At 44.5% G+C, this 24,492-nt stretch overlaps 3 protein-coding genes across 10 annotated transcripts in view; 2 read left to right on the top strand and 1 right to left on the bottom strand.

The window, feature by feature from the left end:
* The window catches only part of CCDC57 (coiled-coil domain containing 57), a 65,242-nt gene extending 51,274 nt beyond the window's left edge, over positions 1-13,968 (bottom strand). For all 3 annotated transcript variants that reach the window (XR_014544336.1, XR_014544337.1, XM_083598117.1), the window contains exon 1: positions 13,812-13,968. Coding sequence is in view for 1 of the 3 variants with exons in the window: in XM_083598117.1 (XP_083454243.1) it covers positions 13,812-13,953 (142 nt within the window). In the remaining 2 variants the exon portion in view is untranslated. The remainder of the gene's footprint in view (positions 1-13,811) is intronic.
* SLC16A3 (solute carrier family 16 member 3) overlaps positions 12,240-24,492 on the top strand; it is a 31,778-nt gene continuing 19,525 nt past the window's right edge. The window contains exons 1-2 of one of the 6 annotated variants that reach the window (XM_083598238.1): positions 12,240-12,462; positions 22,657-22,716. The gene's annotated coding sequence lies outside the window, so the exon portion shown is untranslated. Of the gene's footprint in view, positions 12,463-22,534; positions 22,717-22,766; positions 23,525-24,077; positions 24,170-24,492 lie in introns of those variants that run through there. The other 5 variants (XM_083598240.1, XM_083598236.1, XM_083598237.1 and 2 more) reach the window with 5 other exon arrangements.
* MBTD1 (mbt domain containing 1) overlaps positions 24,167-24,492 on the top strand; it is a 129,145-nt gene continuing 128,819 nt past the window's right edge. The window contains exon 1 of the mRNA XM_083598156.1: positions 24,167-24,177. The gene's annotated coding sequence lies outside the window, so the exon portion shown is untranslated. The remainder of the gene's footprint in view (positions 24,178-24,492) is intronic.

Here is a 24,492-nt window from a genome sequence, read left to right as displayed (position 1 = left end):
TTCATTATTTTAATACAAGGGCAGAGAGTTTGGGGAGCTTTGGCAGGGAGGAGAGGAAAAATGTTTTCAGAAACACTTACTTATTTGTTTTGCAAAGTCTTTGTATCCTGCCCTGCCCCAAATCATACAGATTTGGAAGGCAACTAACAAATATAAAATCACAATAAAACATAAAAAGAGCCTGCTGGATCAAGCTAATGACCCATCTAGTCCAGCATCCTGTTCTCACAGTGGCCTGTGGGAAACTCACAAGCAGGACCTGAACACAGGAGTTCTCTATCTTCTTGCGGTTTCCAGCAACTGGTATTCAGATGCATTACTGCTTGTGATGGTGGAGACAGAGCATAACCACCATGGTAGCAGTCAAAATAAATAAAAAAATTGTCCAGTAGCACCTTAGAAACCAACTAAGTATGTTCTGGGTATAAGCTTTTGTGTGGTCTCTAAGGTGCTACTGGACAATTTTCTTATGTATTTCAACTGCATCAAACCAATGCAGCTACCTACCTGAATCTAGCATCATGGTAGCAGCCAGTGATAGACTTATTAATTGGGATTCTTTGGGGAAAGCCATTACTGTTTAAAGTGGTGTGATACTGCTTTAAATGTGTAGTGCATATGGGGCCCTTACTGAAATATGCATAGAACTGCAGCATTAAATCACAATACCACTAGCATATTTTATTCTTACTGGCTTTTTTAACATTTGGGTTATTGCTGTAATAATTTTTTCAAGGGCATTTTTTCAAAAGCTCTCTCAGAGCTACAAATCAGCTATACTATACATCAGTCTCTCTGTCTCTCTGTCTCATAACCAAGAGACAGGAGAAACTGAGGACTAATTTTGGAATCTGCAATAAACTCTGGTTGATTTAACATTTCCCAGATGCCCACAGATACGTTGTTTGCTTAGCTGCTGCAGAAAAATACACGTTTAAAAACATTATGAACACATTGAACAGTTCTTGGGTAATAGAAGTGTGATGTTTGGTCTTGTCTCTCACAGTTACCAAATTCCAGAACAACTAAAAAAACCAAAACACAGGCTATGTACACATTCGCATCTTAAAACACAGTGATCTGCATTTCAATTCACATTTGCACATTGTTGTACATACCGGAGAGAAGGCAGGCATGGCTTTATCCAATGCACTCTTACCTGTTTGGTTTCCCTGAGCCTGCAACTCCTATTCATGAAGCTGGCATCTGCGCATGCACAAGGGCTGTCTGAAAAGTACACACTGCTGCTTGACATCAAAGTGAATGTGGATTATGTTTTCAAATCAGTTAGAAGCTAGTTTGAGGGAAACATATCAAGCAGCAGTATTTCTAAAGAAACTAGATATGGATTGTGGCTAACAACCTGGGTACGCGATTTCAAAAATCAGCGGTAGGAGGAATCCAGTGAAGCCAGAGTAAATGGTAATGTGTACACAGCCTCACTGTGAGGCATGGTGTGAACAATATATTATGCAAAAATATACAGAAATAATATTTGCCAATATGTTTCAGATCCCAGTGTGAAGTAGATATTGGAACTGCAAGCTGTACTGGGCTACGTTTTATGCAGACTGCCATTCATATTTTTACCGTTGTATCATTCTTCTCCCCTTCATGGCTTTGTCGTGGCGAAGGGGCTTGAATAACTCCAAGAAGCTTTGAGCTATGCCATGCAGGGCTACCCAAGACGAACAGGTCATACCCGAGAGTTTAGACTAAATGTGATCCACCTGGAGAAGGAACTGGCAAACCACCCCAGCATTTTGCCAAGAAACCATAACAAAGGAGAAGCTTTGAGAAGAAAGTGATCGTTTTCTAGGCATGCTCTGGTTCATGGGGTCACGGAGAGTTGAACACGACTAAGACGACTAAGCAACAAAATCATTCTTCTAAGGCTACCCCAAGTTATGGAAAGGGTTTTGTAATATGAAATGCCTGTTTTGTTACCTGTTACTGTTAACTGAAATAAATAAATTAATACAATTTAAAACATGTTTGGAAACTACAGCTAATGCAAAATGTGGCGATCAATTTGTTAATTCAGCTGAATTCAAACTGCACACATTTTAGATCTGGAAGGCCATAATATGAAGTTTGGTGGGCATGCATGTCTTTGGTATGGGAAAGCTAAAATATATAAGAGCTTCATGAGCCATGTTATTAGGAGAAATCTGTATAGAGTCTGGGAGAAACATAAAAACTTGTTGGAAAGAAAAACACCCCATGGTTATTGCCAACAGAAGCAAATACAATTACAATTAATTACAATTAAGAGAATAAATATGAAGAGACAGTGGGCGACTTATAGGGATTTGTTAGATTTTTCAGGGAGTGAACCCAGATTAAAAGCAATGGAAGAAGTAAGGGAACCAAGTTACTGATTGGTTACAGTACCATCAACTATATGATATGTTCAGACTAGATAAGAAAAATGGCTTTTTGGACCAAAGCTCACAATCTGAAACAGAGTTATTGCTGAATAAGAAAAAAACTATTGTCCAAAATGTACAAATTATTATAGGAATGGGAAACAAAATATGAGCTGGTTAAAGCATCAATGACCCACTGGGTAATGGATATAGGGTACAGAACATAGAATATAGAATTAAACCTCTGGGATAATCTTTGGAAGAATGATTTGAAATTTACTGCATGCTACATGCTGAAAGAGAACTATATGAAATGATTCATAGATGGTAGGTATCTAACACCGAGTAGATTGGCTAAGATGTATAATGTGGAATCGATTTGTGTTGGAAATGTAAAGTAGAAGGAAGCTTTTTCATATGTGGTGGACATGCAAAAAAATTAAAGAATATTGGGAAATGATATATAATGAGATGGCGGGAAATGTTGAAAAGAACTTTCCCCAAACAACCCAGAGGCATTTCTGCTAGGAATTGTATAGGCAGAGGTTCCCAGGAGTCAGAAAATTTTGTTTATGTATGCAACAACACCTGCTCAGATTTTGTTAGCCAAAAGATGGAAGCCAAGAGACGTTCCTAGTAAGGAGGATTGGTAACTTAAATGGTAGAATATGCAGAGTTAGCAGGTCTAACAAATGGAATAAGAGAACACGAACAGGTATTTAAAGAGGAGTGGGAAATATTTGTTGAATATATTGAAAATAATTGTATATAGTTAAAAACGCTGGCAGTATTAAAATAATTCAGAGGATGTAAGAAAGGTAAATTGAATTAAATGGGTACATTAAAATATGCAGGAATGTTGGATAAGACAAATGAACCTTGGAAGGAAAGGGAGGGAAGTCAATGAATGTTTTCGGTATAATAAAAGATGTTTAATTTGCAAAACAAACTGTTGGTCTTGACCTTTAAAACCTCAAATTACCTGGACCAAGGTAGCTAAAGGACTATTTCCTGTTGTGTGAACCTGCGTGTAAGTTGAGATCATCTTCAGACTCACTTTTCTGTAAGTTGCAGTACTATGTCGTATGAAGAAACCTGCTCCACAATAACTTGGAGCTGGACTTCCAGTGTGGCCAGTGCCAGATTTATGCATAGGCTAAGTAGGCTGAAACATAGGGCTTTTATATCTAGGGGGCCTTGCCAGCCCACATGCTCCCCAGCGGATAGTCTCCCCTCTCCCAAAATTGCAAACCCAAGACTTCATGTGAGGGCAGGGCAACTCAGGCCTCTAAATCTCACCAGCCTGCCGTCTCCCCCAATACTTCATGTGAGGGCAGGACAACTCAGGCTCAGCAACTATTAGACTGAGGGCTAGCCAGTGGGGCCCAATTTGAAGCAGTGGGGCACAACTATAATTTTTTTATTTTTTTTTGTAGGGCCCCAGTTCACAGCCAAAGTCTGCAAAATCTTATAGATATAAATAAAATCCATCTAGATTACCCTGGTGCAGGGGCCCCCTTAGGAGCGGCCCACGGGGCCCAATTTGGCCCAATTGCTCCAATTGCCTTACCAGACGTCCCTGGAGACAGTCCCTGGATTCACCAATCTGTCCGCAGATTTTAATTAATGTCCCTGAATTTATGCCTGGGGATTTCCGGCAAGGCAACATGGTGGGCGCCATGGCAGTGAGCAGCACCGGAGGTCCCAGTCACGTCAAAGTTCCTACGGCCTGCCCTTTTTCTGTCATGGGAGAGACAGGCACCCACTGTATCTGTACTTTCCAGAAACAATTTAAGACATTTTTGTTTCAGCAAGTTTTACCAGGGAGACAAAAAATTCTCTGCTTTGGTGTTTATTTTGCATTATTCTTCAACTTATCTTCAGTTGTTTTTGTAGTTTTAAAGACTATTTTGAGCAGTTTTATGGTATGTTTGCAAACAACCTTAAAACATACGTTAAAGGTAATAATAATAATGATGATGATGATGATGATGATGATGTTATAATGGCATTAACTACCAATGAGAACATAAGTGAATCCAAATTGTATTTAATAGCATACAGTCTCTATATTTATTATAGACAATTATTTCAATGCAATCATTTCTCTTTGCTCTGATCCCTAAATATCAGTGCTAAAATGAAGCCAATGTAAATCTAGGCCAGCCTCTATCATACAGTAAATGGGCATTTATTGCAAAGGTATAGAGAGATGCATTTATGCTTTTATCAGGAATATGTTTGAGAATCTGTGAAGAGAGAAATAAACAAGAGTTACAGTCAAGCCATATTAGAACTGAAGAAGACTTCCTGTAGTTCTTTCTAGCTGATTTGCATGTGTCCAGTTGACTGAACTCAACCCGCCAGAACCAGATTAAGTAGGTCACTTTCAAACAGTGAGTCAACAAAAATATCTTGCCATGCACTGTGGAGTGCTGCATCTCTGCTGTGCTACCATATCTGCCTTCCTGAGTGCACGTATTCTTTCTGTTTCTGTCAATAACATAGCATGGGCACAACCTTTTAGAAGATAATATTGCACTATAAATTCCAACAGAGTCGTGATGTGGAATGGAAAGGAATGGGGTATAGCTTTGAAACACAACAAATCTTAACCAGAACTAACAAGGATTTAAAAATGTGACTTTCTCTACAGCAGCTGAGCCAGATAACCAGATAGGAAGATCGATAGATCTGGTAGCCAGCTGGTTATTGGGCATTAAAACATGTCACAACTGGTAAAATTGGTACAGGCTAAGGAGCATAATTAAATTAGGATGAAGGCTTTCTCCTTCCCCCCTAGACCAACCTCTTAATGCTGTTCTGCTTGATCAATAACTGCAACCCACTTAGGAACTGCAAGCCCGCCTCACTAATTAGCCGAGGGCTGAGGTGACTCTGACATGCCTCCCTTGGCACCTCTTGGGCTGCTGAACTGTGTGGAGTCTGGGAATTGAAGTCAGCTCCATGGGTTTGAGCCAAAATGAGGTTGCCTGATATGGGTATGAGGTGGGTGGTGATTATCTCTCCATTTCTCATCTCATTAAGGATTAGATATCTACACGAGTGGAAGGCTATTTAGATAGCAGTTAAATAAGACTTATTGCTGCAGAACCTTTGTTAATTAATAACACTGCTTTCTTCTTCCAGGAACTTAAGCCTTGTTGTCTTGAAATTTCTTTGCTTGTATGAAAACAACCGTGTAACTGGAGGGAGGAACCAAAACAGCATTTTGTCTGATTGCCTGCTAGGAAGCTGAATGTATCATCCATCCATCCATCAATTTAAGAACTACGTGAAATAAGCACGAAGCAGATTTACTGCAAAAAAAAAAAAAAAGAGTACTTGCAGGGTAGTAATGATGACTCACATGCATGAGGTAATTTATACTCTGACAGAGTCAAACACATCCTTCATACTTGCAACATGTGGCCACGGCTGAAAGGAAAGGTACTTTCCTATCCATTGTCCTAACTGTTAACTTCCTTCATTGTGTTAGTGGTTATGAAAAGTCTAAACAATTTTCATCAAGAACTTTCTCAAACCAGGAATCCCCAGTTGTTTTTATCTTGATGGGCGATCCTGAGCATGTCTACTCAGAACTAAGACTAATTAGGCTCAATGGAACTTATTCCAAGGTAAGTCTGTCAATATGTACAGGATTTCAGTCTAACAGTACAACACTATTCCCTTCACTTTTCTTTAAGCAACACATAACTTTAAAATCATACACCATAAAACTTTTATTCAGATGAAGGAAATGTATATTATTAGCTAGTGGTTTCCCTTTCACCCTGTGTTGAACTGTAGGAAGTGTAGGCAGAAGAATCAATCATGTTCATAGGTATTTTATTTCTCTTGGTGACTCTTATCTTTTACTGTGGAGCAGGGATGCCCAATCTTTTTTCAAAGAGGGCCAGATTTGATGGAAGTGAACATGCGTTGTTGACCTTTTTTTAGGATTGAAGTTGACCATTTTTTAGGAATGAAGTTGACCTTTTTTTACAATTTTACCCCAAACTTGTTGAGCTTTATTTTAGAATTAAAGTTGTTGAGCTTTTTATTGGATTGAAGTTGTTCAGTTTGTTTTAAGATTGAAGTTCAGCTTTTTTTAGGGTTTTACCCCAGGAAATAAACTGCCACAGGGGCCGGATTGAACCAACCGGTGGATTAGACCCCCAAAACGGATTTTGGACATGCCTGGTGTAGAGGAAGGATGGAGACTCCCCAGGCTCGACATATGTTGCTGGACGATAGCTCCCATAATTCCTTGACCATGGAGTATGCTGGCTGGGGTTGATGAGAGTTAGTCTGCCAACATCTGGAGGGTCAATTTTCCCACCCATATATGATCTTATTCTCTGGATTAACACTTAATAAAAAGCTGTTAATTGAATTGTCACAGACCTTGTGTATTTAACTGCATTTGACCTCACTGTTTACTCCATGGTTTACATTTCTTTCTCCCTCCCCATCCTGATATGTACCGGTAAATATACTTGTTAGTTAAAGATAACACTCCCTGCATCTAATGAACTGCACTCTGCTTCATGAAAGCTTATTATGCCATAACAAATGTGTACATATTTAAGACTCTTTGTTGGTATTGCTGCAACAGACTTACACATCATTTAAAAGAAATTGTAGACAGCTATATGTTCCGGAACAGGAAAAGAAGAACCCACAGTTGCTAGCGGAAGTTACAGAGAAACCTCAGTAAACGGCAGCTGCGCCAGACTTGTAACGTTAATTGGGGGAGCACTCACTTAGAAAATAACATTTAAGAGGTCACAAAATGGCTTTGCTGTGCATGTTTCTACTGGGGGTGGGGAGAGAGAAGGTGGAATTTTGTTAGGGCAGGGATGAATGTTAGGGACACTATTGAGTAGGAGCTGTTATGCAAAACCACCTCTCCATGCAAGTAGTATGACTGATAGCAGGAACTGGTTGGGGCAAGAGAGTGGCATATATTTTTTTAATCAATGGGGGTTGACTAAATAACCCTTGGGATCCCTTCCAACTGTACAATTCTATGATTTTAGGATTCTAATACAGTGGTACCTCGGGTTACATACGCTTCAGGTTACAGACTCCGCTAACCCAGAAATAGTACCTCAGGTTAAGAACTTTGCTTCAGGATGAGAACAGAAATCGTGCTCCGGCGGCACGGCAGCAGCAGGAGGCCCCATTAGCTAAAGTGGTGCTTCAGGTTAAGAACAGTTTCACGTTAAAAAAGGACCTCAGGAATTAATTAAGTACTTAACCTGAGGTACCACTGTATTAGATGAATCTACACCTAAGGTGGGGAACTTTATTAGAAAGCAAAAGTAGCCATGGTGGCCCATAAGAAAAACTACAAAGCCTACATTAGAGCAGTGCCTTTATTAAGACAACCAAAATGGCATGTAATACTATGCAAGCTTTTGAGTTCTTCAAAACTCTCCACCAGAGGAGATAGTAAAGAAAGCAAGGGGAAGGGCAACAAGAAAAAAAGGCTCTTGGATGTGGAAGCCATGGAATCTGGATTTAATCAAGAAGATGGGAGGAGGGAGCGGACCATAACATTAGGTGCTGCTACGCAGGTTTCAGGTTGAGCCCAGAACTGCTGGGATGAAGAAATGAACAAATGGTTGATCCGTTATATTATATCCAGTTGTTACCCAGATCTGTGTCCAACCTTAAGAAGACAGAAGTTCCTACATGGGTGGAAAACAGAAAAAGAGAAACCAGACTGTTGTTACATTAACAAAGCTGGAAATTGTATGTGATGTACTATGTAAAAAAAATGTAAGAGTTGTATCTGTTGCTCCACCCACTGGCAGAGGAAGGGGTGTGTGGTGGGTGCGGCCTGAACTGGAGGTCATCCCTGAGGGGGGTGACATTGCCGTCGCCCCCCTGGGATGCTCACCATGGGCGGTACCCCCACAAGCACCTAGCCTCGCCCCTGGGTGCACAACAAGTGCCCCACTCCACCCACTTTCCCTCTAGCCCCACCCACCAGCGATGTGCAGAACCCAGAAATCTGGCCACAGGAGAGAGTGGCCCTTAGGCTGAAATGGTCTCCCTATCCCCTTTGTACCTATCATAATAAAAAAGAATTATGGAGACTTATGTGTCATTAATGAGCACATAATTACACAGTAATGAAAAAGTGCATATTCCTGCATTGCAAGGGGTTGGACAAGCTGATCCTCAGGGTCCCCTTCAACTCTACAATTCTATGAGCTAAAGCTTGTATGTATGTATATATGTATATATCACAGTTCAGACAGAAGTGTCATAAGATCCAGGGAAGTTCTTATCAGGCCTTAGAGCGGCCCACACAGCGCCACTTCTGACACCCTTCACCCACACGGGGCTGGGAAGCCAGTCAGTAGGTTTCTTGGAACAAAGGAGCCAATTTTTTTCTTTGTCCTATTCAAGCTCGAAATGGTTAAGAACAGATATCTCAACAGAGCTACAGAAGCAGGTCGCACTTTTCACCATTTAATGTATGCTGCTGCTGCTGCGGTATTGAATTCTGATGGAATTGACATTTTTAAAAGCAGATTGTGGATGCAGCCCCGGGGGTGGGGGTCTGTTGAGGGGGATTTTGACTGAGATGTGATGATGCCCTTGGTTTTTCGGTGCACAATTTTTAAAGTGAGGTCTAAAAGTAGGGGAGTTCGCTGGGTGCCAGAAGCAGCGGAGGGAGAATGTGAACTAGCTGGACTGGCCAAGAGAAATGTCAGCAAAGCTCTGAGGGAGGAGAAAGGCATCCTGGACTGCTGTGCACAAGTGCCCTATTAAGAGATAAGCAGTGACAGGAGAGGAAAGCAAGCACTGCCATCCAAAATAGCCTTGGGTGACACAAGAGGGCAAAGGGACACAGTTCTGGAAGCTGGCAGAGGAACCTATGGTACTGGAACCTAGTAGAGAGATGAATGGACAGAGCCCTGGCCTGGAATTTAGTTCAAGGTGTGAAGTTCAGGGTGGCATATGCATGTGATAAATGCATGCATGCAATAAGGGCGAAGAAGGAAAGCAAGCCATGAACAGCAAATCTATATGTAACTACAAAACACTCTGATTAACATACAAATGAACTGAAAATCATTCAAATATGTATGTGGCTGGCAAGTAAGAGAACTGTACTGTACAAGCAGGTATCCGACCTTGCATAGAGACTGGGGCATGCTAGCAATTGCTAACACACACCCTGAAGACACTAAAGATCAGGCAAATCAAGTTCCTCTATATCTTTCGGTCTGTGGTGCTCTTTGATCCGAGATGCTAACATTAATGAATCCAATAAAACTGTTCCAAGTTTCAAAAAATTAGCCTGTCTCAGTTTGGTCCTCTGGCGACAGACACTTGATTTATCAATTTCTCCACCAGGGAGAATGCCTCATTACACTAGTCAGTCAGTGGAAGAAACCTCTTGAATGTCTCCTGCATGTCCCTGTCTCTTGCTGCGAAAAAGTATGTCACGTCTTTCAAGTGAGACTGCACTTGATGGTCCGCAGATATGCTCAGCGATGCCAGAGCTGCCAAAATGTAAATGCCTGTCCTAAAATCTTCCAAATTTCCCTTTCAATCAGTATGTTTGGTTTGGTTTGATATATGGTTATATTGATCAGTTACTGTTGTTGGTTGAAGGCTGGTGAATTCTGCACTCCTTAAGCTTTTGCAAGTGAAATGGAATAGGGATAGTTCAGTGGTACTTGATTTCAGACAAATAAGAAGCTGAAGGGAAGCTAAATGTAAGGAGAAATATCCCCTCCCTGTGTGGGCGGTGTTCAAAAACTCCTTAATTCAAGGAAAGAGGAGCCCACTATGGAGTTACAGAGTAGGAGGGATAGGCCAAATAATGTAATTATGTTGTATATGTGTTGGCTCTGCAAATCACATTTGTTGGTCTAAAACTGCTGGGAAAGCTTTTCACTAGTCTTAAGAACATAAGAAGAGCTGCTGGATCAGTATCCTTTTCTCACAGTGGCCAACCAGATGTCTGTCGGAAACCCACAAGCAAGACCTGAGCACAACAACACTCTCCCTTCCTGCAGTTTCCAGCAACTGGTATTCAAAAGCATTACTGCCCTCCAACTACAGAGACCGAGCATAGCTATTATTACGGCTAGTAGTAATTGGCAGCCTTATTCTCCATTAACTCAGCTAATCCTCTTTTAAAGCCATCCATGTTAGTGGCCAGCATCACTGCCTCTTGTGGGAGCAAATTCTATAGTTCAAACTATGTGGTGTATGAAGAAGTATTTTCATTTCTCTGCCCTGAATCCTGGGTCCTGGGTATATAATCCTAATTCCATACAGTTCTGGGTCGTCACACATTAATTGGGTAGCATCCTGGATAAACCTGAAATCCGCTCGGTTCTTGACCAAAAGCTGACTTGAGAACTTTGACTGTCTTACCTGGTGATAGATAGCTAGGCATGACTCCCTTTAGTTTCTGGTTCTGAAACTGCCCCGGTGCTTGAGCTGTGTCTGGTCCTAGATCAAGAAGGCCCTACTATTCTCATTGTTACAATGAATTCCCTTAGCACTGCGCCCGACCAAGGTCCAGATTTCTCTGCTTCTTTTCTTTGCCTGCTCCATTTCTGGCTTGTAGTTAATAGTAGTAGTAGTAGTAGTAATAGTACAGTGGTGCCTCGCAAGACGAATGCCTCGCAAGACGAAAAACGCGCAAGACGAAAGGGTTTTTCGGTTTTTGCGTTGCTTCGCAAGACGATTTTCCTTATGGGCTTGCTTCGCAAGACGAAAACGTCTTGCAAGTTTGTTCGCTTTTTTCTTAAAGCCGCTTGAAGAGGCGCAGTTGCGACGGACCGTGCTTCGCAAGACGAAAAACATCGCAAGACGAAAAGACTCGCGGAACGAATTAATTTCGTCTTGCGAGGCACCACTGTAGTAGTAATTTATTTGTACCCCATCCATCTGACTGGGCTGCCCCAGACAATCTGGGTGGCTTCCAGCATATATAACAACATAATAAAACATCAAACCTTAAAAAGCTTCCCTATACAGGGCTGCTTTCAGATGTTTCCTAAATGTTATACCCTAAATCTTCAAATCCAGTTCTGTAAGTCAAGGTCATTCTGGCTGTGGTTTTGAGCCAGTCTGGTGCCTATGGTTCTGTCCTGCCCCCTGACCTATGGTGCCTCTGGTTCTGGTGTAATACACTGTGTTTATACACCTCTCCACTTACTGTATCGTCATATCCGTGTCTATATGCACTGATTGAGCGTCAATTACTCAGTTTGGGGGGTGGGCACAGAAAGCGAGGTTTGCGACGGCACAAAATCAGCAGAGCACTTTGGCGCTGGTTTGGAGTCAAACAGGATGAGGTTGGATTTTTGGCCCTTTACAGTGGTACCTCGGGTTACAGACGCTTCAGGTTACAGACTCTGCTAACCCAGAAATAGTACCTCGGGTTAAGAACTTTGCTTCAGGATGAGAACAGAAATTGTGCTCCGGTGGCGCGGCGGCAGCAGGAGGCCCCATTAGCTAAAGTGGTACTTCAGGCTAAGAACAGTTTCAGATTAAGAACTGATCTCCAGATGGAATTAAGTTCTTAACCCGAGGTACCACTGTACTTGTAAAGGGTTTTGGCCCTTTGCACAAAATGCGGGATTCGCAGCACAGAACTTTGGCGGGATCCAGAATTTCAGGGTCACACCTGATCCTGATCGCATTGCCCACCTATCAGCTCCCTGAGTTCCCACCCTGCTCCAGGGGGCAGACCGAGTTCTGTTTTTTCGCCTTGTTGCCCCTAGGTGGTCTTGCTCACTGCACCTCTTTCCCGTCTCGCCTCGGCGGAGTCGCGGCCCACGTGCTCCCACCCACCACGCTGCCGCTCGGCCCCCGCCCCCTCGGAGAGCGGCCCGTGGGAGGCGCTAGGACCCGCCTGGCCTGGCCCCGGCTTGGCTCCCTCGGCCTCTCTGACGCGCTCTCCCGCCGAGCTGGCTGCGCGGCTCTCGAGCTACAGGCGCTACATCGCCCCAGGACGGCAGGCAGCCGCGCCACCCAACCCGCCGCGCCCGGGGACGGAGCCACGCCCGAACCTGCCGCCCAGCCCAGCCCAGCGGTCCGGGATACCCAGGTAAGCGAGCTGTGCGCGGCGGGGAGATGCGCTAGGGGACCGTCCGCCCGGGTCGCCCGAGGGGGCTCTGGCAGGTGGCGCTCGGGGGGCACCTGCGCGCTCTCCTGGCCCGCCGGGGTCTGCCGCTCGGCGGCACCTGCTCGCATCTGGGCGGGTCGGAGGCGAGGGCTGGCTTAAGGCTGGGAAGGAGCGGCGCCGGGTCCCCTCTCCAGCGCTTGCGGAGGGAGATGGAGGCGCCAAGCGGGCGGAGAGACTCTCGCCTGGCGGGCTTGGTGTTGACGAAGCTGTGCATGACTCAGGGCTGGTCCCCCGCGCCCCATCGCCGCCCCCTTCTCTCGCGGCTGCCTCCCAAAGGTGCTCCTGGCCCGGCCTCGGCGGGACCAGCAGAGCAGGGGGGAAAGTAGGCGGCTGTCTGCGCGCAACAGGAGGGTGGGGAAGTGAAAGCCGGAGGTCTGCGCGCCGGCGGGGGCGCATCCCATAGACAGACCTCCGTAAGGCTCAGGCATACATAGCCCCTTTGGGCACCGTATTGTCCAGTTGCCCTCATTTCCCCAGCAACAGCATCTCCACCATCGCGCTTTCCCAGCGCCCCCTCCTAGCCCATGTCACAGTGACCGCGGCTCCAAGAGGCTGGTCCGCATGATCCCCAAGGGCTCCTCTGCTAGCGCCAGGCGTCCTGGCCACCCTGAGCGCTCTGGCTCCGGCTTCTCCTCCTCCTGGAGAAGTTCATTCATTTCTCTCCCGCGCATCCTTGACCCAAGGAGCTCCGTGGCCAAGGGAGATTTGCCCAGGAGAGATGCTTGTGTCGGGACCAAGCGAAAGCCAGTCTCATCGGGGCTTTTAGACAGCCTTTTTAAAACAGGCGATCGATCCATCCGCCTCTCTCTTCCTGAGCGCATCTCCCTCCCTCTTTCAGCGACACCGACTCGGAACCGGAGCCAGGGGCATCACAAGGAGTCCGGCTCCGGTTCCGAGAAGGTGCTGAGAGGCGTTTGCGCCTTTCTAAACATCTGCAAACACCTCAGAACAAGGCCTAGAGATAGATCTCTAGTTGGTGACGATGCTCGGCTGGGTCACAGGAGCACTCGATTTCTGGGCGCACCGCGTGAGATGAGGAGGGGAGGCTGGGTCTCCAGCGAGATCCAGTTTCCTTAAATGTCACTGGGATTTAAAGGCTCGTGAAGGGATGACAGACAGACAGGGAAGGAAATGGGCTGGGAAACAAGGAGCAAACCTCGCGCGCGCCTGTTTATCAGGGGAGAGGCTGGGCAACGGGAAGATGGGTAACGTTTAATCTCTAGGGTCAGAGATTATCCGGCTCAAATCAGCAAGAGACTTGGAAGGCTTACCCTGAAACCCATTTCCCCACTCCCAGATCATCCAGGTGGGCTGTGTGAGGACGCTTTTGTCCCTCAGAGGTACTCTGCTCTGTGCTGTTGTTTCCAACCTGAACTGTGCCATTTGAAAAGGAGTTCTGGTTCTAGATGGCATTCTGGTTGGTGTGTGGTTCTGGTGTTTAGATGGTCCTCCACTCGCCTGCACTTGTATCCATTCCAGATCCTTGGATAAGATTCCAAGGTGCTTTTTCTCTGTACACACAGTCCCAGCTACATTTCCGAGCACAATTCAAAGTGTTGATGCTGACCTTTAAAGCCCTAAACGGCCTCGGTCCAGTATATCTGAAGGAGCGTCTCCTCCCCCATCATTCTGCCCGGACACTGAGGTCCAGCTCCGAGGGCCTTCTGGCGGTTCCCTCACTGTGAGAGGCCAAGTTACAGGGAACCAGGCAGAGGGCCTTCTCGGTAGTGGCGCCCGCCCTGTGGAACGCCCTCCCATCAGATGTCAAAGCGATAAACAACTACCTGACATTCAGAAGACATCTGAAGGCAGCCCTGTTCAGGGAAGTTTTTAATATGTGACATTTTAGTGTATTTTTCATCTTTGTTGGAAGCCGCCCAGAGTGGCTGGGGAAACCCAGCCAGATGGGCGGGGTACAAATAAAAAATTATTATTATTATTATTATTATTATTATTATTATTATTATTATATAGCTATGGTAAATGATTCCCTTAAAACTTCATTTATCTGTAGGAATCAATCTCAGCCCATCTCTGTAGTCAGCTTGGGCCTGATTGGCTCCTCCAGCCAGTGCCCAGTTACTGATCTAATTTAATCCAATGTTTTTTGACGGATCTAGGGCATTTGCTTGGAATTGAAATACTGCGCCTCCCTGGGCATAGATGTTGTAAACAAATGATATGGGCAAGATTGTACTTATTTCTTATTTTGCTGCTTTTTTGCTTTGGTATGTTAATTTTTAAAAAATACGAAATTGTAAAGAACACAAAAGCGAAGCTGCTTATATCTGCCTGTGCTGTTTGACTGGTTCTTGTCTTGAATTGCGACAGCGACATTTCTCTATTAAGCAATATCAAGTCTGACATCTGTGTTTATACGCTTTTCTTTTTTCTATTTGAAGTACCGATGGCATCAGATTGATTTTTTAAGCTGCATATGACAGTAATTAGGTAGTGCTGCATCTACATCCTCCATTATTCACTTGGAAAGCCCACTGTGGCGAAGGTTATTTATATTTCAAAATAAGTGTGTATATTTACTATGATGGGGTTGTGGAACAGCAATCTGAGGACCCAATATGAAGCCAGATTTGGTGTTTGGGTTAACTAACATATTTCTGAGCCCTTTACAAACACTATAGATCAACAATTAACTAAGCTTTCCTGACAACTATAATGATAACGATAAATAATAATAGAAAGGAGAATAACTCTAAATAAAATGACAGTAAAAATGTGAAGCTGTAGATTTATTATTTATTTATCACATTTATATCACCCCTTCTCTGCCCCAAGGTCACCCAGATGGCTGAATGGTCTCCCAGGTCCCAGTCCAACATTTTAACCATTACGCTACACTGAATCAGTTATGAAGCTGGTACTGCAATGTTCTTGCTTTTCATTTATTTATATACTGCTTTAATACTCTCTAAGCAGTTTGCCAAACCACCAAAGTGGTTTGATAGCATGAGGAAGGGTCTAGTAGGTAGCTAGGACCTGATGGGTTTGGGGCTGTTAATGTAGTCCCCCAACTTCAATGCCCTGTACAGTATATAACACAGGCTGCTTCTTCTGAAGGGGAAATTCTCAAGAGGTAGACTTACATAGCTTGTGGCATCGTCTAAAGTGCAATTCTACTCTGGCTGTAAAATGACACTGCCATCAGTAGATCTTCTCCCAGGGAGTATTCGGTTCTCCCCATGACTTCAGCTCTGATCAATGCTATGCAAACATTTGTGCACGTGAGTAACTTGAGCTTCGTAAGTGGCACAATCCGGTAAGCTCAGAGTGATCACGGACATGTGGGCCTTTACTCATCTGGCATGGAGATTCGTAGGACGGGAGCAATTAAATGGCGGTATTAAATGACCTTTGTATTGCCAGTTTGGGGCACGAGGGACTGAATTCTTACTCTCTAGAGCTGAAGGCATGAGTTTTTAGTACGTTGGATATATAGTCACGATGACTCCCGCACAGTAGCAAACAGCAGCTTCCTTTTTTTGGATGCTCTCAATGAAAAAAAGTGCAAAGCTAGTAACGCGAATAATGGCTTTCTGGCCTATCTGATGGATCTGTGCACTCAACTGCTAGGAAACAGCCTCCCCCCACCCCCAATGTGTCCACCGGAGCAGAAAAGCCTGCAGGCAATTATGCATGAAGCCAACAAGGAGGACACTGCCTGGTTTTCAGTTCCAGGCTGAATTTTGAGATTTGCAATCCTGGTAGTTAAGCATCATCTGCATATAGTATAAAACACACCCCATACCAGATGGTACGGGGTGTTTTTTTTTTTAAAAAAGAACAATTGGAATGTTTTTTAGTCATTGCAATTATTGGTTACTCTTCCTCTTTCTCATGAAAGAAAGGAGAGCAGTTGAATGAAGTGCTAAATTGCTTTAATAATAATTAAAAAAAGCCTTTTGGGCTGGGTGGTCATGAAGGGGCTTTGCATTTCATACTCAAGTTAAGAGCTGAGGAGTCTTGATGGGTGTTGGAGTGGTGGCAGTGATGATCTGCCCAGGGAGCCTAGCTGCCTTCCTTGCCACACAAGCCCCATCCTTTACATTGCAGGTGGTTTAGTGGTCCAGAACATGTGTGTATGTGCATTTATTTCATTTGTTGACACTATCAGGATATACAGTTTGTAAATATATGTCATTAATTTATTTCACTATACTATACCAATGTGATGGGACGCGGGTGGCGCTGTGGTCTAAAGCAGGTTGATGGTTCGAATCCCCACGACAGGGTGAGCTCCCATTGCTCGGTCCCAGCTCCTGCCAACCTAGCAGTTTGAAAGCACATCAAAGTGCAAGTAGATAAATAGGTACCACTCCAGCGGGAAGGTAAATGGCGCTTCTGTACGCTGCTCTGGTTCGCCAGAAGCGGCTTTGTCATGCTGGCCACGTGACCCGGAAGCTGTCTGCGGACAAACACCAGCTCTCTCAGCCAGTAAAACGAGATGAGCTCTGCAACCCAAGAGTCAGGGGTCCCTTTACCTTTACCTATACCAATGTGATAAAGCAAAAGGTGCCATGGGACATTTCAAATCCACCTTTTAATTGCAGATGTGATCTCCTTGGGATGAGGTTGAACTAATGATTCATTGCTTAATTATTTAATAATTCAGTTTATTCCATGTACATCCCACCTCATCCCAAGGGCTTGGGGCAGGTTAAAAAAAAATGTTATTGCTAACTGCAACTCCCCCTCTAATTGCAGTGAATCAATTACACACAAAGTAATTTTCTGGAAGGTGGGGGAATCTTAGAATGATTCCTAGAGCTGGGCTTTGGCAAGTTTCCAGGAGAAGGAATTTTGGAGTTGGGGAGGAGGCAGAGGAGAATCAGACACTGGGAACGACTCTCCAGTTTCATGTGCTGCAGGTCTAGATCTGGAACGGGTGGTCTACCAACTGGCCTTCCAAGGTCTAACTAATTCATGTTGAGATATGGAGGAATCTCTGTCTATTCCCCCACCCTCGTGGTAATTGCTTACTCTTCCGGAAGCATCTGAGGTTCTGCACCATCTGACAGTGTACTTGTTGCATGAAACACCTGGATTGATCTGGCTACACATATTCCTTCCCCCACAATCTATTCCCACACAGTGCTTTTGTTGTCTTCTCTTTCTGCTTGTAGTGCTTTTGTTGTCTTCTCTTTCTGCTTGCGGCGCACTCCATTATCAGTATTTAAATTAACAAAAATTATTTCTGCATTGTATTGATTAGTACATTGCACTCCGCCTTTCCTCCATCTTGGAGCACAATGCAGTGTACACACGGTTCCCAGCCTGCCTCCCTAACCCACCTGCTCATGAAACCCATACCTTTTTGGCATGAATCTTAGCTAAGCCAGGAAGCCACTGGGACATTTTGTTAAGTCATTCCCTTTTAGCACCCCCATAAATATAAGCTTTTTTGTTTCTGTTGTAAATATGATTGAGATTCTGTGTGTGGATTGCTTTTCAGCTCGGAGAAAATTTCATATACGTGTGTGTGTAAATATCACTCAGTAAAAGCCTGAGGATATGCTGTGGATAGTAAGCGAAAGAGAAGGAAGCAACTGAGGAGATTTGAGTAGTAGGTTGATGGAACCTGTTATCAAACAGGACCAAAAGGGCAGATTGCAGGGCGGGGGATGGCAGAAGAACCACATGTTTGCTTCAAGAGAAGGGGGATGTTGAAAGAGGATGGAAGTGGAGCAGGGGAGGATTAACCTCTGGTAAATAACAAAGGTCACCAGTGGCAGAGACAAAGGTTTCTTTTGACATCTATGAAGTGATGTCCCTGCAGAGGTGGACCAGGCTCTGGCCTCAGAATACAAAGCCGCCAAATAATGCCTCTGTGGGAGATGGACCAAATGTCTTTTCCCCCTCTCTACACAGATTTCAGTTTGAATTAGAATTAATTGTGGAAACGTTGTAGTGGAAAGTCGGCTTTGCTAATCAGGAAGTGAAGCTCACAAATTAGCAGTGCTGTGGTCAAGTGAATGTCACACAGAGTAGCAGACAGCATCAAGTTATAGGGGAGAGACCAGTGTTATTATAATGGGCTTGGGCCTGTGAGCCCTCAGTTTGAATTCCTCATCAGCATGGTGAGGAGGAGTTACTGTGTTTGATCCTAGCATATGCTATGGTCCTTTTTGTGAATCCAGCATAACAAGAGTGAGCATTTACTTATGCAACAGAGCTTCTCCTTTCTTTCCTCTTCCCTGCACCTGCATAATTTGGGGTTGGGGGACCCTACAGAGCAGATTTGGGGGGAAGCTGGCCGAGAGAAACCAGAAGTCCCATTGTGCAAGCAGATTTCCGTTGTAGAAGTTGGCAGACATCACTGGATGTCACCCAATATTAGAAAAGACTTGCAAGGCATTTTGTACACTAAAAGGTGAAAACTATGTATCCATTCACCCTTCCACAGGTTTTATTCAATCCCAGGGCAGAGTTATTCCATAACTGGGATATCCCATAAACAACAACAAAAAAGGGGGGAAATTGGTACACATATATTTCCAGACACCTTGATTACTATAAAAGTCTGACAACAGGACACTCCCCCCAAAAATAACCAAGTTAAGTGATGAAATGTCTACCTCAGAAGTGGGAAACCTCACCTGTGGCCCACAATATGTTGTCGAACTGCAGCTCCCCTCATCCCTGACTATAGGTCATGTTGGCTAAGGGTGATTCTTTTTTACTTATTCTTTAAAAAGAGAGACCGCATTTAAAGCATAAGTTTCAGAAAACAGTAGACAATGTGTCACATGGAGTAATTCACAAAAGAATTTTTAAAAACCCAATAAAGCCATGCAATATTGATTTAAATATGCAAAATATTACTAAAACCCACACTAGGTAAGCAAAGAGAGTTTTAGTCAACCGCATCCAGAAGGCCACAGGTTCTCCACCTTGGGTTCATAGCAGAAGTATAGCAGCAAGGAAGCCACATCTTTTGTTACCTGAGATTAAGGACAAGATAGTATCTTCCTCCATTCCATGAACAAATGCTGACTAGACTGGTAGTCAGAATTGTATTTTGACACTGGCAGTGGGACACCATTCTCTACTGAGTGGTGATGGGCTGTAGCTGAAGGCCGTGGGCTATTTCATTGGAAGATTAACTATATCCCGCCTCTGGCATTCTCCAGCTTTTGAAAATAAGGTACCGGTAAATAAATACTCTGTTCCTTAGTTTAGGATGCAGTGACCACTTCTCATGGGAAATTAAGTCTGCAGTCCTGAACAAATTGGATTTTTCCTACTAAGCACAAATAGAACACCCAATATAACAACCCTAAAGAAACACACAAACATATAACCATCAGTGTTACATATAGCCACTTTGTGTTAGCCACTCTTTAGCACTTCATTGCATGCAGGAGTCACCTTCAATGTACAAACTAATGTTTTATTTTATACATGGTAAATATGCAGTTTAGGCTAGGGAGTGTCTCCAGAAGGACATATGTGAGTGTGATTGTGGGTGTGTCTGGGTTCTGAAAGTTAATATATGAAACAAGCAGTGGCCTGACTTCGTGAATGGTATCACGTAGTATTTTGCCCCTAACAAACCTCTTAAGTTGTTGCAACAGCAAGTACCGGTACTTGATAACCCTTTTCCATTTGAGTAGGGTTGTGGTTTTTTTGTTGCTTAGAATTACCTTCCCAAATTTGCCTCCTGTATCATTCCTCCTGCAGGGCATAAAGCAACTTGAGAGAATTTTTTAACAACAAAAAGACTAGTGGGGAGCAGGTTAGGAAGCCCATCCCCACAATGCTCATTTGTGGAAAATTACATCTGATCTTAGGGACACGGGTGGCACTGTGGGTTAAACCACAGAGCCTAGGACTTGCTGATCAGAAGGTCGGCGGTTCGAATCCCTGCGACGGGGTGAGCTCCCGTTGCTCGGTCCCTGCTCCTGCCAACCTAGCAGTTCAAAAGCACATCAAAGTGCAAGTAGATAAATAGGTACCGCTCTGGAGGGAAGGTAAACAGCGTTTCCGTGCGCTGCTCTGGTTTGCCAGAAGCGGCTTAGTCATGCTGGCCACATGACCCGGAAGCTGTACGCTGGCTCCCTCGGCCAATAAAGCAAGATGAGTGCCGCAACCCCAGAGTCGGCCACGACTGGACCTAATGGTCAGGGGTCCCCTTTACCCCTTTACCTTACATCTGATCTTATAAAAAGAAAACAATCGGAATAAGTCTACACTAGCCTCAGTGATGTGGCCCCTAAATAAGTTAATATTTGCCTTCTCCCTTAATGTTGTTTCTTTTGTTTTTGTTATCGAGTAGCTCTATACTTAAGGACATAAAATGAGCCTGCTGGATCAGGCCAATGGCTTATCTAACCCAGCATCCTGTTCTCACAGTGGCCAGCTCAGGTAGATGCCCATGAAAAGCTTGCAAGCAGAACCTGATCACAACAGCACTCCCTCCCCACCCCCCCACCTGCAGTTTCCCATCCACTGGCATATGGAGGCATGCTGCCTCTGACTGTGGAGCTGGAACATTGTCGTCATGGTTCGTTTGTCTGCTTTTCGAATTTGTCTAATCTTTTAAAGCCTTCCAAGTTGGTGGCCATCACTGCCTCTTGTGTGAGCAAATTCCATAGTTTAACTGTTCATTGTGTGAAGAAGGGCTTCCTTTGGTCCATCTTGGATCTTCCAATATTCAGCACCATCGGCTACCCACATGTTCAAGAGGCATGGGCAGGCAAACTAAGGCCTGGGGGCCGGATCCGGCCCAATCGCCTTCTAAATCCAGCCTGCACACGGTCTGGGAATCAACGTGTTTTTACATGAGGAGAATGTGTCCTTTTATTTAAAATGCATCTCTGGGTTATTTGTGGGGCCTGCCTGGTGTTTTTACATGAGTAGAATGTGTGCTTTTATTTACAATGCATCTCTGGGTTATTTGTGGGGCATAGGAATTCATTCATTTCCCCCCCTTTTCCTTTTCAAAATATAGTCTGGCCCCCCACAAGGTCTGAGGGACAGTAGACCAGCCCCCTGCTGAAAAAAATTGCTGACCCCTATTCAAGAGTTATGATAGGTCCAGGAGAACATTTCCTTACCCACTTTTTCAGCACCATCAAACATGCCACCTTGTCCCTGCAATTGAGAGGGCTGGGGCCATGTGATGGAAGCACGCCTCCTCCTTGAAAATTCATGGGGGGGGGGACCCTCGCCCCACTCCAGATGGCACACCAGAACACCATGCATAATTTACACACTGCTATCATATCTCCTCATATATAGTTTTCTCTAAACAGCTTCATAGAGGAGTTGCTCCAACTCCGTGATGATTTTGTTTGCCCTTTTCTGAACATCTTCCAGCTCCACAATATCCTTTTTCAAGTGAGGTGACCAGAATTGTACTTCAAGTGTGATTGATTTGTGTAGATTATTATATTTATATTATAAGCTAATGGTATCATATTGGTTTTAACTTCTTATCAACAAAGAACAGAGAGGGTCAGTCTGTGATATTAAATTGGCCGTTGGGATTCTGCCACAGAATAAGCATGAACAAAAACTTGAACAAAAAATGGATAATCACCTAGGATATAATTGAAACCTGTTGACAAGTCTAAGTGAAATATGGAAAGATTTTCAATAAGTTCTTTTGAAAAAGGATTACAGCACTTCCTTTGTTGTCTTCCCTGTGCTCTTCATTCTTTTCTTTTAAAGAAGTCATGTTATCTCGCTACGGATCTTATTGTCAATGTAGGTTAAAGTCACAGGTGATACTGCTATTATAGGAATAAGTAATTAAGAATTTGCTTTATTTTATTAAAATGGCCCAAACCATGCAAAACAGCAACAGGGCATTATACAGTAGTTTTACTTCCTGATATAGTACTGCAAAGGCAAGAAAGAGGAGGGTGAACAAACTACTTTGCATACTCAAGCCACAACTTCTTTTGTTCCTACCTACATGGGGAGAGCACTTGATTTAAGAGAAAGCAATAGGCCTGAGCTGTTTCATGTGATTTACGGGTCCAATGTATAGTGAGATGCAGGATGTCAAGCACGCCCTCAGGAACAACTCACAACTGAGTCAACCTGAAGTGAATGCTACATCCCATCCCCATTTGTTCCTTCTTTTGTTTCTAGGCAACAGGCTGGGGAGCAGAAGCACACTTCTGGAGCCTGCTTTTCCTCCATTTTCAGTTGGTAAGGTTACCCTGTATTTACGTGTTGGTTTGTAAATATGCGCTGATGTGAATGAGGACTGAGGGGAAGCTACTTGGCTGCATCAGTACATGCGACTTCCTTGCCAAGTGCTACAATCTGATGGCTATGATCAACCCAGAGAGAGGTGTCAAGAGTACAGCCTGCATATGCGTTTGTGTGTTTTTAACCAACGTTGAAAAGAACGCCTTTTTTAAAATACATAGGGACAGTGCTGCTTGTAAATGTTAATATGCGATCTAAAGGGCGTGCATTTGTTGTTGTTGTTGTTTTTAAAAACTGTGTGTATATTCCAGCAGGTGTAGGTTTTATATTCAGATTGCAGGCAAGGAGAATTGGGGGAATAAAGGGGTGGGGGGTGGGGAAGCTTGTGAAAACGTCTCACAAGGCAGTAATGTGCTTGTTTCCGGCCTTTTATTGTGCACGTGCTCTTTCTCTCTCGCTCTCCTCATGGGCAGCTCTCGCCAAGAGGAATATTATATTCTAAAAGTAGCCATTGGTCGCTTAGTCGGTGCAGTTGCAACAAGAAGTAAAGGCGAGGCAGGGTTGGCTGCAGATGACCTTAGGCAACCGCGGTTGCCAGATCAACGTTTGAAAAATAAGACGCCCGGTGGCAGTTTGGGAAGCCGCCTTCTATGTATTCTGTGGAATGGACCATGGAGCTCGGGGATGTTCTGTATTCTGACAGTCTGATCCATCGCGTTACGCTACCCAAACTGAAGAGCCCGGGAGGCGTCCTCACTGAATTTGCTTCGGCCCGTTAAGAGATCGAGCTCGGCTCCTAAAAGCAGTGAGTTCAGTTCTCTCCCTCCTTTCATATAAATGGATTGAATCATAAGGGTTATAAAGCATTTAAATGTATAACGGCGGTGTTCTTGTTGGAAACGCCATCTAGAGCAGATATTAAAAAAAGGCGCGTGGGTCGTCTTGGCTGCAAAGCCATTAAACTTTCAGAGGCTGGCGCCTTACTTTCTGAACAGCCAGAGGGGGTAACAGAATAATTTGATTTCCTTCAGATCTGCAGATCGACAATGGTGCTTGGATTATGATGAGGGAGAGGAGTCGTCCCCCGCCCCCCACGCGACTTTTCTCCTCTAAGTAGCCTTATTATGTGACCACTTAACGGCTCCGGGGTTGGGAACGGCAGATAGCTGATGATCGGACAGCGTTGTTCTTGTTTGGTGGTTTAATTATAACTTGACCCCAATTAGATATTGCCAAGCGTTGCTTCCGCGTGCGCGGTTGCTGGTTTTGAAGCAAGTTTTGCGCTATCGATATAACGATCTAGGGATATAATCGGCTTCTAGGGAGAATGTGTGCGTTGATTTTTTGCCCTTCTACAGATGGCTGAGGCTACGCGCGCTTTCTCGGCAGGGAATGCAATACTATACTAGAGCAAGTGCTCCGCTCTCTCTCTCCCCGGCTCAACCACGAGGTGAGCGCGTGTATTTCTTGGTAATTGCAGCCGGCACTTCCGGCCTGCCCCTCTGTCACGTCCTGCACGTCTGCATGCGGGAAGACGTCCCCAAGTGCTCTAGCCAGCCTGTGCCGGCAGCCCTCGTGGTCTGGGCGGGGAGGCTCCGGGGTGGAGCCAAAGCCCCATTGGAACCGCATTCCAAGCGGAGCCCCCTCCGCCCTCAGATGCGCCGCCTCCTCTCAGATGCAATCCTGGATCCACCGTGATCCGAGGATCCTCGTAAGAGGTTTCCGCTACCAGATGCCGCACTCCTGCCTTTGCAGCTTTGCATTAAAAAATGC

The sequence above is a fragment of the Podarcis filfolensis genome, assembly GCF_964270895.1.
Source record: "Podarcis filfolensis genome assembly, chromosome: 2".
Taxonomy (NCBI): domain Eukaryota; kingdom Metazoa; phylum Chordata; class Lepidosauria; order Squamata; family Lacertidae; genus Podarcis; species Podarcis filfolensis.
The sequence above is the reverse complement of the archived record's forward strand: the minus strand, read 5'-3'. Positions and strand labels throughout refer to the sequence as shown.